The sequence below is a fragment of the Palaemon carinicauda genome, chromosome 17, assembly GCF_036898095.1.
Source record: "Palaemon carinicauda isolate YSFRI2023 chromosome 17, ASM3689809v2, whole genome shotgun sequence".
In the NCBI taxonomy this organism is placed as follows: Eukaryota; Metazoa; Arthropoda; class Malacostraca; order Decapoda; family Palaemonidae; genus Palaemon; species Palaemon carinicauda.
This window is the reverse complement of record NC_090741.1, coordinates 18586033-18597689: the sequence shown is the minus strand read 5'-3', so window position 1 is coordinate 18597689 and position 11657 is coordinate 18586033. Positions and strand designations below refer to the sequence as shown.

Sequence of the window (11657 nt, the reverse complement as noted above, 5' to 3'; positions counted from 1 at the left end):
AGCTCAGAGTCATTCTGGACTTGTCGCCACTCAACAAGTTCATAGTGAATTGCAAATTCAAAATGCTAACACTGCAACACATAAGGACCTTACTGCCCAAGAGGGCATATTCCGTCTCTATAGACTTGTCAGACGCCTATTGGCACATTCCAATTAGCCATCGACTCTCCCCCTACCTAGGGTTCAGGCTACAACGAAGACTATACGCCTTCGGAGCCATGCCATTCGGGCTAAACATAGCCCCAAGGATTTTTACGAAGCTTGCGAGCGTAGCTCTCAAAACAATTACGCCTAAAGGGAATCCAGGTAGTAGCCTACCTGGACGACTGGTTGATGTGGGCAGCATCCGAGACAGAATGCTTGCAAGCTTCCAGTCAAGTGATCCAGTTCCTAGAGTACCTAGGCTTCAAGATCAACAGAAAAAAGTCTCGACTTTCTCCATCTCAAAAGTTCCAGTGGCTGGGATTCCACTGGGACCTTTTGTCACACCGTTTCTCCACCCCGGCGAAGAAAAGGAAGGAGATAGCGGGTTCTGTCAAGAGACTTCAAGATTCCGAAAGGATATCAAGACACGAGCAGGAGAGAATACTGCGCTCTCTCCAGTTTGCTTCGGTGACAGACCCAGTGCTAAGAGCACAGCTAAAGGATGCAATCGGAGTTTGGAGAAGTTATGCATCAAACGCGTGAAGAGATCTGAGAAGACCAGCCGCTTCGGCTAAGTACTCTTCTCAGGCCTTGGTCCCAAGCCAGACATCTAAAGAAGTCGGTTCTTCTTCAGCCACCTCCCCCGTCAGTGACGATTCACTCAGACGCCTCGAAGGAGGGATGGGGAGGTCACTCTCATCGGAAAAAAGTCCAGGGGACTTGGTCCAGGCTATTCAAGACCTTTCACATAAAACTTTCTAGAAGCTAGGGCAGTGCTCCTTACCTTAAAGAAAGTCTCCCCGCGTCACTCGATCCACATAAGGTGGTGATAGACAGCGAGGTAGTTGTGAGATACTTGAATCGACAAGGATCGAGGTCACCACCTCTCAACCAGGTGATGTTGGCCGTCTTCCGATTGGCGGAAAAGAAGAAGTGGTACCTGTCGGCAGTTCACCTTCAAGGAGTCCGCAATGTGACAGCGGACGCTCTATCCAGGTTCACACCGATAGAGTCGGAATGGTCCTTAGACGCAGGATCATTCTCCTTCATTCTGAATCAGTCCCAGAACTGCAGATAGACCTCTTTGCGACGAAAGACAACAAGAAGTTGCCCCTGTACGTGCCCCGTACAAGGACCCCTTAGCGGAAGCAGTGGACGCGATGTCCCTCGACTGGAACAGATGGTCCAAGATTTATCTGTTCCCTCCTCACAACCTTCTGTTGAGGGTCCTCAACAAACTGAGATCCTTCAAAGGGTAGCGGCAATAGTGGCCCACAAGTGGCCGAACAGCGTGTGGTTCCTCCTGGCATTGGAACTGTAGCTGAAGTTTGTACCACTACCAGATCCAGTTCTGACCCAGCGACTCCAGAAGTCAACTGTCTGCGCTTCATTACAGAAAACCCGGACCCTGCAGCTCATGATTTTCTCTCCCTAGCGGTGAGAAAGCGTTTCGGGATTTCGAAAGCCAGTATAGACTTCCTTGAGGAATATAAGTGCAAATCTACTAGAAGGCAATATGAGTCATCTTGGAGAAAATGGGTGGCCTTTTGTCAAGGCGAAGATTCCGCAGGAGATCTTGACAGACTTCTGCTTACCTTTCTTCTCCACCCCCATGGTCAAGGGTTGGCAGCGAACACGATTTCAGCGTGTAAGTCTGCTTTGACAAGACCCATTCTATATGCCTTCCAGGTCGACCTAGGTAACGAGATCTTTAATAAAGTCCCGAAAGCCTGTGCTAGGCTCAGACCTTCAGCACCTCCAAAGCCCATTTCATGGTCTTTAGACAAGTTCTTCATTTCGCTTCTCTGTTGAGCAATGAAGAGTGTGCGTTAAAGGATTTGACACAAAAAGTTATTTTCCTATTTTGCACGATCCGAGGAAAGTTGCCTCATTCTTAAATTTCTTTAATTGTATGGATTTTGAACATCTCCGTTCATACACTGGCTGGAAGTCTTCCAGAGTGTTCTTTCGCCACTATGCGAAGCAAGTAGAGGAACTAAAAGAGATCTGTGGTAGCAGTGGGTCGCGGTGTTAACCCTACTGTTTAACTCTGCGAGGAACAGTGGTCTTAATTGGGACGATTAATTCCAGGGTGAGTGTGTAGTTACATACTGTACTACAAACTAAGTGAGGGCACTGTGTTGCCCATCCAGACTGTTCCATTTCCGAAGGTGAACCTAGCATAAGTGCAGACATGTGTGCCGAGCGTTTCTAACGCTAATGTCATTGATTTGTAATACAGGCTTTTATGACTTTGATACCTCGGTATCTTAAAAGTGGCATCTAATGTTTTTTCTTTCAGACAAACAAGCTCTGTTTACTATCATACTTATGCTTAAAGTTTTGGGTTATCCTCTTCTTATGTATATGTATATATATAATTGTGGTTAACCTGTCTATTTATTGCCTGTCAATAATCTGGTTCTTGAGAACCTTGCGTCTCCTTCACCTGTGTCAATTTATTGGTATAATTGAGCATTCATTCTATGTACCTTATCTGGGATAATTCTAATAGAATTGTTCCTTTATGCAAGCTATGTTGCATTGGTTTTCCTCCTATGCGGATATAAAACCTTTGTCCAATACAAGTATTGTGCGGAGAACTGGTCGATATTTCATATTGACGCAGTGGTTCTTTACAAACTATGCTTTACTTAATATAGGGCGAGACCACTATATTAGCTTGCCTGGTATTCATACATAGATATATGTACTCTTCGAGACTTTTCCAGAGTCTAGTAGGACTCTTCCCTGTAGGGGGCAGGAAGCTCTAACATAGTTTATAGTTAGTTGAAAAGATGTATAACGGTAACATCTTAGGTCTCTAGGTCTAGTCGACCGGGAAAAAATTACCTCCGGGGAGTACGGCACGTTCTGAGAATCCACAGATACAGTAATGCTCTGGTACACTTCCATCAGGACGACATGGCTTGAGCCCAAAAAACGGATTTTGAGCGAAGCGAAAAATCTATTTTTGGGTGAGATGGCCATGTCGTCCTGATGGACCCGCCCTTGCCTTTCTAAGAAAGGGCTGTAGGACCCCTCCCTACATACAGTATCTGTAGCACCTCGTGTACGCTACAAGGAATACAGATGGCGCCAGGATTGGCGCCAGGCACGCATACGAATCGGGGGATAGGGAAGCCTTGGGAGCAGCTCCCCTTTTTCTTTCCCGAATTCGTATCTCGTCAATCACCTCCTACGAGACGAAATCTCTGTCCAGGATGTAGATTGCCATGTGACGTGTCTAGAATACGTCCTCTGATATGTCGCGATATCCCTTTCACGAGGGATACTCGCTCCAGGAGTTAGAATTCTGGTACCTTAAGGTAAATTCTCTGGGAATATCGCCGTAGTTGTAATATACCCTAGGAAGCTACCCTATAGGAACTTCCATCAGGACGACATGGCCATCTCACCCAAAAATAGATTTTTCGCTTCGCTCAAAATCCGTTATATATATGTATATATATATATATATATATATATATATATATATATATATATATATATATATATATATATATATATATACATATTTATATAATGTGTGTGTATATATATATATATATATATATATATATATATATATATATATATATATATATATATATATATATATGTGGTAATATATGTTCAATGTAGTTTTACATTTATGCTCTCATGTACGTTGTGTTTCTCTGCTTGCATTTACCAGCTTATTATGTTGCTATTTGTGTGTCTTCGTGCATATTATTGCTTGTGGATGTCCCTGTGTTGTCTGGCCCTTACTTTCATGAATTTGTTTGTTATTGTGCATGTAAAGTAGTACGTGTTTTAATAGTGGCTGTTTCTATTGTTTCAGGAGGTGACTCTAGTTTTTGTGTGCAATAAAACCTATAACCTATGACAGGTTTTTTATTTTCACAACAATTTATTGCACACAACATAAAAATTTGAGAGGCCATGGAACGGTTCCTACGTCCAGAACGCTTCGAGGCTGACCCGGATTCTGCCACCGCTGCTAAGGAGTGGACGCACTGGCTGAGGACATTCAACAACTTCTACCAAGCAGTACAGAAGACATCTCCCAGTGCAGACAAACTAATCGTACTCACCAACTACATTGCTCCTCGAGTGTACGACTACATAGCAGACTGTGACACTTATGTTAAGGCTGAGAAAGCACTGACATCACTGTATGTAAAACCTAGAAATGAGGTATTTGCTAGGCATGTCCTGGCCACACGTAGGCAGGGGTCAGGTGAGTCTCTAGACCAGTTTCTCCAAGCTCTGAAGCTCCTAGCAAAAGACTGTCAGTTCAAAGCAGTGTCAGCAGAGCAGGCGTGTGATAACTATGTTAGAGATGCATTCATCAATGGACTTTCTTCTGGTGCCATTCGTCAAACACTACTCGAAAATATAACTCTTAACTTGCAAACTGCCTATGAATAAGCACGCACTTTAGAGATGGCTCAGAAACATTCTGCTTCTTATACTACTGTTGAGCCAATTACTGCTGCTGTACCTCAGCCACAAAGTCAGTCAGGTGATTCAGAGTTTTTAGAAAGTAGTGATGAAACTGCTCATCTTGCCACCACTACTGGCGCCAATCAGTGTTTTTTCTGTGGATTGAAACGGCACCCTCGGTTCAAATGTCCTGATAGGGAAGCTTTATGTCTAAAGTGTAAGAAATAAGGACATTATGCAAAAGTGTGTAGGTCAGGGAAACCGGTAGGGGATACCTCTGCTGGTAAAACTAAATATTCGGCAGCAACACTGGCTACTGTGTCTGGGGCTGTGCCTAGTAGTCTTAGTAAATCTTTGAGTTGTTTGAAAGTTAATGGTCTCCCTGTTAATGCACTTATTGATACAGGAAGCTCGGAAAATTTTGTGAGTCAGAAGATTGCTAAAGAAAACAACCTAATCATACTTCCTGACGACGGGCACGTCTCTATGGCTGATGCGTCTCTCTCGTCCAAAGTCTTAGGTCTTTGTTGCGTTGATGTGGAGCTGCAAGGACAAATTTATCCTAGTGTAAAACTCAAAGTACTGCCAGCCCTGTGTAGTGATGTAATTTTGGGGCATGAATTCTTGAAGAATCATTCTGCTCTAGAAATGGCTTTTGGAGGAGCACGCCCACCACTCAAGATATGTGGGCTGGCAGCAGTGAAGTTGGTTGCACCCGCACTCTTCAGCAATCTGACATCAGACTGCAGACCCATTGCGGCAAAGTCTAGACATTACTCTCAGGCTGATAAGGAATTTGTCAAAACTGAAATTGGTAGAATGCTACAAGAAGGAATAATAAGACCCAGCCAGTCTCCATGGAGGGCCCAGGTGCTAATCACTGCAGGGCACAATCGCAGGAAGAGAATGGTGATTGATTATTCACAAACTATAAACAGGTTTACTGAGCTGGATGCTTACCCTTTGCGTCGGATCGATGAAACAGTGAATAATGTCTCAAGATATAAAGTGTTTAGCACCTTGGACCTGAAGAGCGCCTACCACCAAGTGCCAATAAGAGAAGACGAAAAGTTGTACACTGCTTTTGAGGCGAGTGGAAAGCTGTACGAGTTCAATCGAATCCCATTTGGTGTGAAGAACGGAGTGGCCGCTTTCCAACGAGTTGTGGATCAGATCCTTGTAAAAGAAAAGGTGGAAGGGGCATTGGCTTATGTGGACAATGTGACTGTATGTTGAGAGACGGAAGAGGAGCATGACAAAAACCTAAATCATTTCTTGAAAGTGGCGAGGGATTACAACCTCACATTTAATCATGACAAGTGTGATTTCAGGACACAGTCTATAAACCTTCTGGGATACTCTATAAAGGACGGAGAGATCAGACCTGATCCTGAACGACTGCAGCCTCTCTTGAGTCTACCCCTTCCCAAGGATACTGCCTCTCTTCGGAGAATGTTGGGGTTGCTTGCTCATTACTCACGATGGATACCCAACTTCTCTGAGAAGGTCCGGCCTCTTTCACACTCCACGAGATTCCCATTGTCTTTTGAAGCTTCTCTGACTTTTGAGAAATTGAAGAATGAAATTGCGAAGTCCGTGGTGCAAGCCATTGATCCTACATCCCCTTTCACAGTCGAAACAGATGCCTCAGACCATGCCATTGCCGCTACTCTCACTCAGAATGGACGTCCTGTAGCGTTCTTCTCTCGCACTCTCTCTGACAGTGAACAAAGGCATTCTTCAGTAGAGAAAGAAGCTTATGCCATAGTTGAGGCCCTCAGAAAGTGGAAGCATTACCTAATTGGTCATCACTTTAAGCTGATTACTGACCAGCGAAGTGTAACATTCATGTTCGACACAAGATCTTCAAGCAAAATCAAGAACGACAAGATAGCCAGGTGGCGCATTGAACTGTCATGCTACCACTACAATATAGTGTATCGTCCAGGTACGGAAAATATTCCTGCAGATGCTCTCTCGCGTGTCTGTGGTGCTGTAGCTACAGACAAACTCAAACAACTGCATGAAAGTCTCTGTCATCCTGGAGTGTCTAGGATGGTGCATTTCATCCGAGTTCGGAACCTGGCTTATTCTGTCGAGGATGTAAAGAAGGTTACTGCTTCTTGTCCAATCTGCTCTACTGTCAAACCTCAGTTCTATAAGCCTGATGATGGCCATCTGGTGAAAGCTACTCAGCCATACGAGAGATTGAACTTGGATTTTAAGGGGCCCCTTCCGTCACAGTCGAAAAACAGATACTTGCTCACAGTCATTGACGAATTCTCACGGTTCCCTTTTGCGTTCCCTTGTTCAGACATGACTGCTGGTGCTATCATCGGGTGTTTGGTACAACTGTTTGCACTATTCGGAATGCCAGCATACATACACTCAGACAGGGGAGCCTCTTTCATGTCAGAAGAACTGAAGAAATTTTTACTAGAGAAAGGAGTGGCTACCAGTCGCACTACGCCCTACAACCCAAGGGGCAATGGCCAGGTGGAGAGGTACAATGGAATCATATGGAAAACCATTCGGTTAGCTCTCAGAACAAGGAATCTTGATGTCTCGAAATGGGAAGTTGTCCTCCCAGATGCACTTCACTCTATCCGTTCCCTGCTATGTACGTCAACTAATTGTACACCACACGAGCGTTTCCTAAAGCATCCTTGGAAGTCCACGTCAGGTCGTACGTTGCCTACCTGGCTCATCACCAAAGGTCCCGCTCTATTAAGACGACAAGTACGGCACAGCAAGAATGACCCTCTAGTAGATGAAGTAGAAATAGTAGAAGCTAATCCTGAATATGCTCATGTCAATTTTCCTGATGGTAGAGAGTCCACTGTGTCTTTGACGCATCTAGCACCTTTAAGTGGTGATGATAGTAGCAGCGTGGAGGCCACCAGATCTTCACTGCCGCAATCTCTAGAGTCTCTAGGTATATCAGAGTCTGAGGTGCGCCGTCCAGATGCTAGAGCAAGCTCGGAACCTGCTCTTCAAGAAGTCACTCATGACGTTACATCCGGGGAAAGTGCTGTTCAAGAGCTTCCTGCTGCGTCTGGTCAAGGCACTACACCTGTACCACTCCGGAGGTCCGAAAGGACCCGGCGGGCTCCTAAGTATTTTGATGATTATGCTGCTTGAATTTCATAGGTGGGGAGAATGTGGTAATATATGTTCAATGTAGTTTTACATTTATGCTCTCATGTACGTTGTGTTTCTCTGCTTGTATTTACCAGCTTATTATGTTGCTATTTGTGTGTCTTCGTGCATATTATTGCTTGTGGATGTCCCTGTGTTGTCTGGCCCTTACTTTGATGTATTTGTTTGTTATTGTGCATGTAAAGTAGTACGTGTTGTAATAGTGGCTGTTTCTATTGTTTCAGGAGGTGACTCCAGTTTTTGTGTGCAATAAAACCTATAACCTATGACAGGTTTTTTATTTTCACAACAATATATATATATATATATATATATATATATATATATATATATATATACATATTTATATAATGTGTATATATATATATATATATATATATATATATATATATGTATATATGTATATATGTATATATGTATATATATATATATATATATATATATATATATATATATATATATATATATATATATATATATATATATACAGAGAGAGAGAGAGAGAGAGAGAGAGAGAGAGAGAGAGAGAGAGAGAGAGAGAGAGAGAGAGAGAGAGAGAGAGTCCCAAATCCTGACCTTGCTTCACCTTCATTTATGGCATCTTATAAGCATGCTATTATACTTTCTTTTTCATGAAAATGAATAGAGGAAGTTATTTAACGAGCAGCAATAACGCTTCCACAAAGTGTTCGAAAAATGTTCCCCTGACTTATGGTCCAACTATTTGCTCAAAGTTACTCAATTTCAACAGACTTAAATGGCGCTTTGTGATTTAAAGACCAAACTAATACGCTTCCTTTGATGAAACATATCATAAGAATTTTTCTTTCCTTTGTATTGAGAACTCAATTTACTTCTGTTTATTAACAGTCAGTTACTTTCATACTCATCATTAGACCTTGGGACGATTAGGATTATTTGCCCCGACTCTCTCTCTCTCTCTCTCTCTCTCTCTCTCTCTCTCTCTCTCTCTCTCTCTCTCTCTCTCTCTCTCTCTCTTTCTCTGAATGTATATGGAAATATGTACATGCGTGTATGTGAGTAATACACTTCATATTTAAGGCTACAGTTCATAAACAATGATTTATTTTGTAACAATATCTATTTTACGTAACATATTACTCATTTTATGTATTAGACTAATGGCTTTAGCTTATTGTAATGCAGTAATATTCTGTGTTCTTATTTAAGTATTGCAATTGAACAGAAAAAAAACCTAATCTTCCCCATTTCTTGATAGTAATATGCAAAGATCCTTGGGCATGAGTAAAGTCATCTTAAATTTTTCCTTCTCATTCAATTATAGTTATCTATTTTTTGCAACATACTAGTATTGCCTTCAAGACTAAGAATAATGCTTAAGAAATGATGAATCCTGGAATTTCTGATAAAAAGACGTTATTTGATGCTTCAAACTAAGTCATAAATTCTTAATCAAAGTACTATATTTGTAATGTTATGTTAATATTAATATTTATATTGACATAAAAGTAAACATTTTAATGTATTTTGTCAGTTGTCCATTACAGTAAGCGCTTCACATCAGGCTTCCATCACTATACTGTAGAGTATCCATTGTCGACTTCTTCCCTACACTCACTAAATGCAAAACTATCAGAAAGAAAACAGTTCGATGTTGAGATCGCTGTAATCTCACATGAAATAGTGTAAAGCAGATCATATATTTGAATTTAATAGCAAATAAAGTCTCTTGTAAGTCTGAACTGAAGTATGTCGAACCAACATAGAGACGGGTATTCCTGTTTGATGAAGATTAGCAGTGAAAGTTTCTAATATGTACTCAGCTGTTATACGATTCTGGTGGTGTGAAGAAGTAATAAAATGGAATTGCGTATCTCATTCAAAGGGAGAGAAAGAGAGAGAGAGAGAGAGAGAGAGAGAGAGAGAGAGAGAGAGAGAGAGAGAGAGAGAGAGAGTTCTTCCTTTTGGATGTTTAAGCATACTTGCACTGGATATTAAGAATGTACTATATATATATATATATATATATATATATATATATATATATATATATATATATATATTTATAGATAAATTACATATATATGTATATGTATATATATATATATATATGTATATATATATATATATATATATATATATATATATATATATATATACAGTATGTATATATATATATATATATATATATATATATATATATATATATATATATTTTTATATATATATATATATATATATATATATATATATATATATATGCATATGTAAACATATATATATATATATATATATATATATATATATATATATATATATATATATGTATGTATGTATATATAAATATATATGCATATATATACATACATATATATATATATATATATATATATATATATATATATATATATATATATTCTCCTATTATGCCTATTGATGCAAAGGGTCTCAGTTAGATGTATGTCTGCAAGGATGCTCTATACTTACAGCTTTGAAAAAGCATTATCATTATATCAATTTACAGGAAATGAGACACAAAACACCTGCAAAATTACTACCCAACAAGTCTACTCTCCATAATATATGAAATACTTACAATGATCATATTAGACCCAATGGAAAGGCAGCTAGACTTTCATCAACCAACAGAGAAGGCAGACATTAGAAGAGTATATTCACCAACTGACCATGCCTATGTAATTAACCAGCAAATGGAAAAATCTACAGAGCATGCCAAACCACTCTCTATGGCATTTACAGACCACGAGAAAGCTGTACATTCTGTCAAAACTTCAGCAGTAAAAAAAGCAGTTCAAAAACAAGGGATAGAAGAATCTTATGCTAGAACACCTGAAAATATCTATACAGGAAGTACAGCAATACTAAAACCACATAATGATAGTGTGAAAATTCCGATTAGGTTTAGAAAGGAGTTAATCAGGGAGACCACATCTCTCCAAAATTATTAACAGCATGCCTAGAAGAAGTCTTTAAGAGTATAGATTAGGAAACTGTAGGAATCAAGATTAATGGGGAATACCTCAATAATGTAAAATTCACAGATGGCATAGTTGTTTTTAGTGAACCATGAGAAAAATTACATAAGATAATAAAAGATTTAAAAAAAGAAAGCAAAAAGGCAGGACTGAAAAGAAATATGAACAAAACTAAGATAATGTTCAATGAAAATGCAGAGACAACATAATAGAGTTATGGACAAACGTCTAGAGATTGTTATTGAATATACATAATCAGGACACACAGTGATTGTTTGTCGAGGACACAAGATGAAAGTTAAAAGAAGGATAATCATGGTATGGAGAGCATTTTGCATACAAAATGGGATTATGAAAATTAGAATGTCACGTTCTCTAAAAAAAAAAAGGATTGAATGAGATGGACCTACTATTATTAACTTATGCATCAGAAACTTGCAGCCTTGCTAAATTCTTGGAAGTGTACAGAGGCACCAGTTAGGTGATACCTGAGAGGCATTGTGAATGCAACTAAACTTTGCTAAACAATAATTGTTTTTATATACAGTGACATTCGAGCAAGTACATCACAAAAATTCAAGCATGAAAAACCATAAACTAGCATGATAACAGAAGTTGGTCTATAATAGTGCAGGGAAGAGCGAGTGATAGAAAAAATAATCAAAACTGTTACAGTGTAAAAGTGTATATGAAACACGTGGGGTACATGGCTCCCCTTTAAAAATGACATACAAGTGAAATAGAGTGCCCTGCTCTAGAGAGGCCTAAATAGGTGGGTTATCTGGAAGGATGTATGCAAGTCTTAGGCAGTCATTAGAACCCAAGTCTTCATTGCTACTGATGTTGATGCAGAAAGTCTTCGGCGTACGACGGATCATGAGGAAAGGGCCTGTGTAAAGGGGGTTAGTGGTGGCTTGCTAGTCTCGT

At 39.9% G+C, this 11657-nt stretch overlaps 1 protein-coding gene across 1 annotated transcript; it reads left to right on the top strand.

Annotated features, from left to right (window-relative positions):
- Positions 1-4089: 4089 nt before the first annotated feature.
- Positions 4090-4578, top strand: LOC137656235 (uncharacterized). Its single transcript, XM_068390405.1, has one exon. It carries the CDS (start codon positions 4090-4092, stop codon positions 4576-4578), a length of 489 nt encoding a protein of 162 aa, XP_068246506.1.
- The last annotated feature ends 7079 nt before the right edge of the window (positions 4579-11657 follow it).

What these genes read in the sequence shown, in the direction of transcription:
- LOC137656235 (XM_068390405.1), top strand. Translation starts at nt 4,090, where the DNA reads ATGGAACGGTTCCTACGTCCAGAACGCTTCGAGGCTGACCCGGATTCT.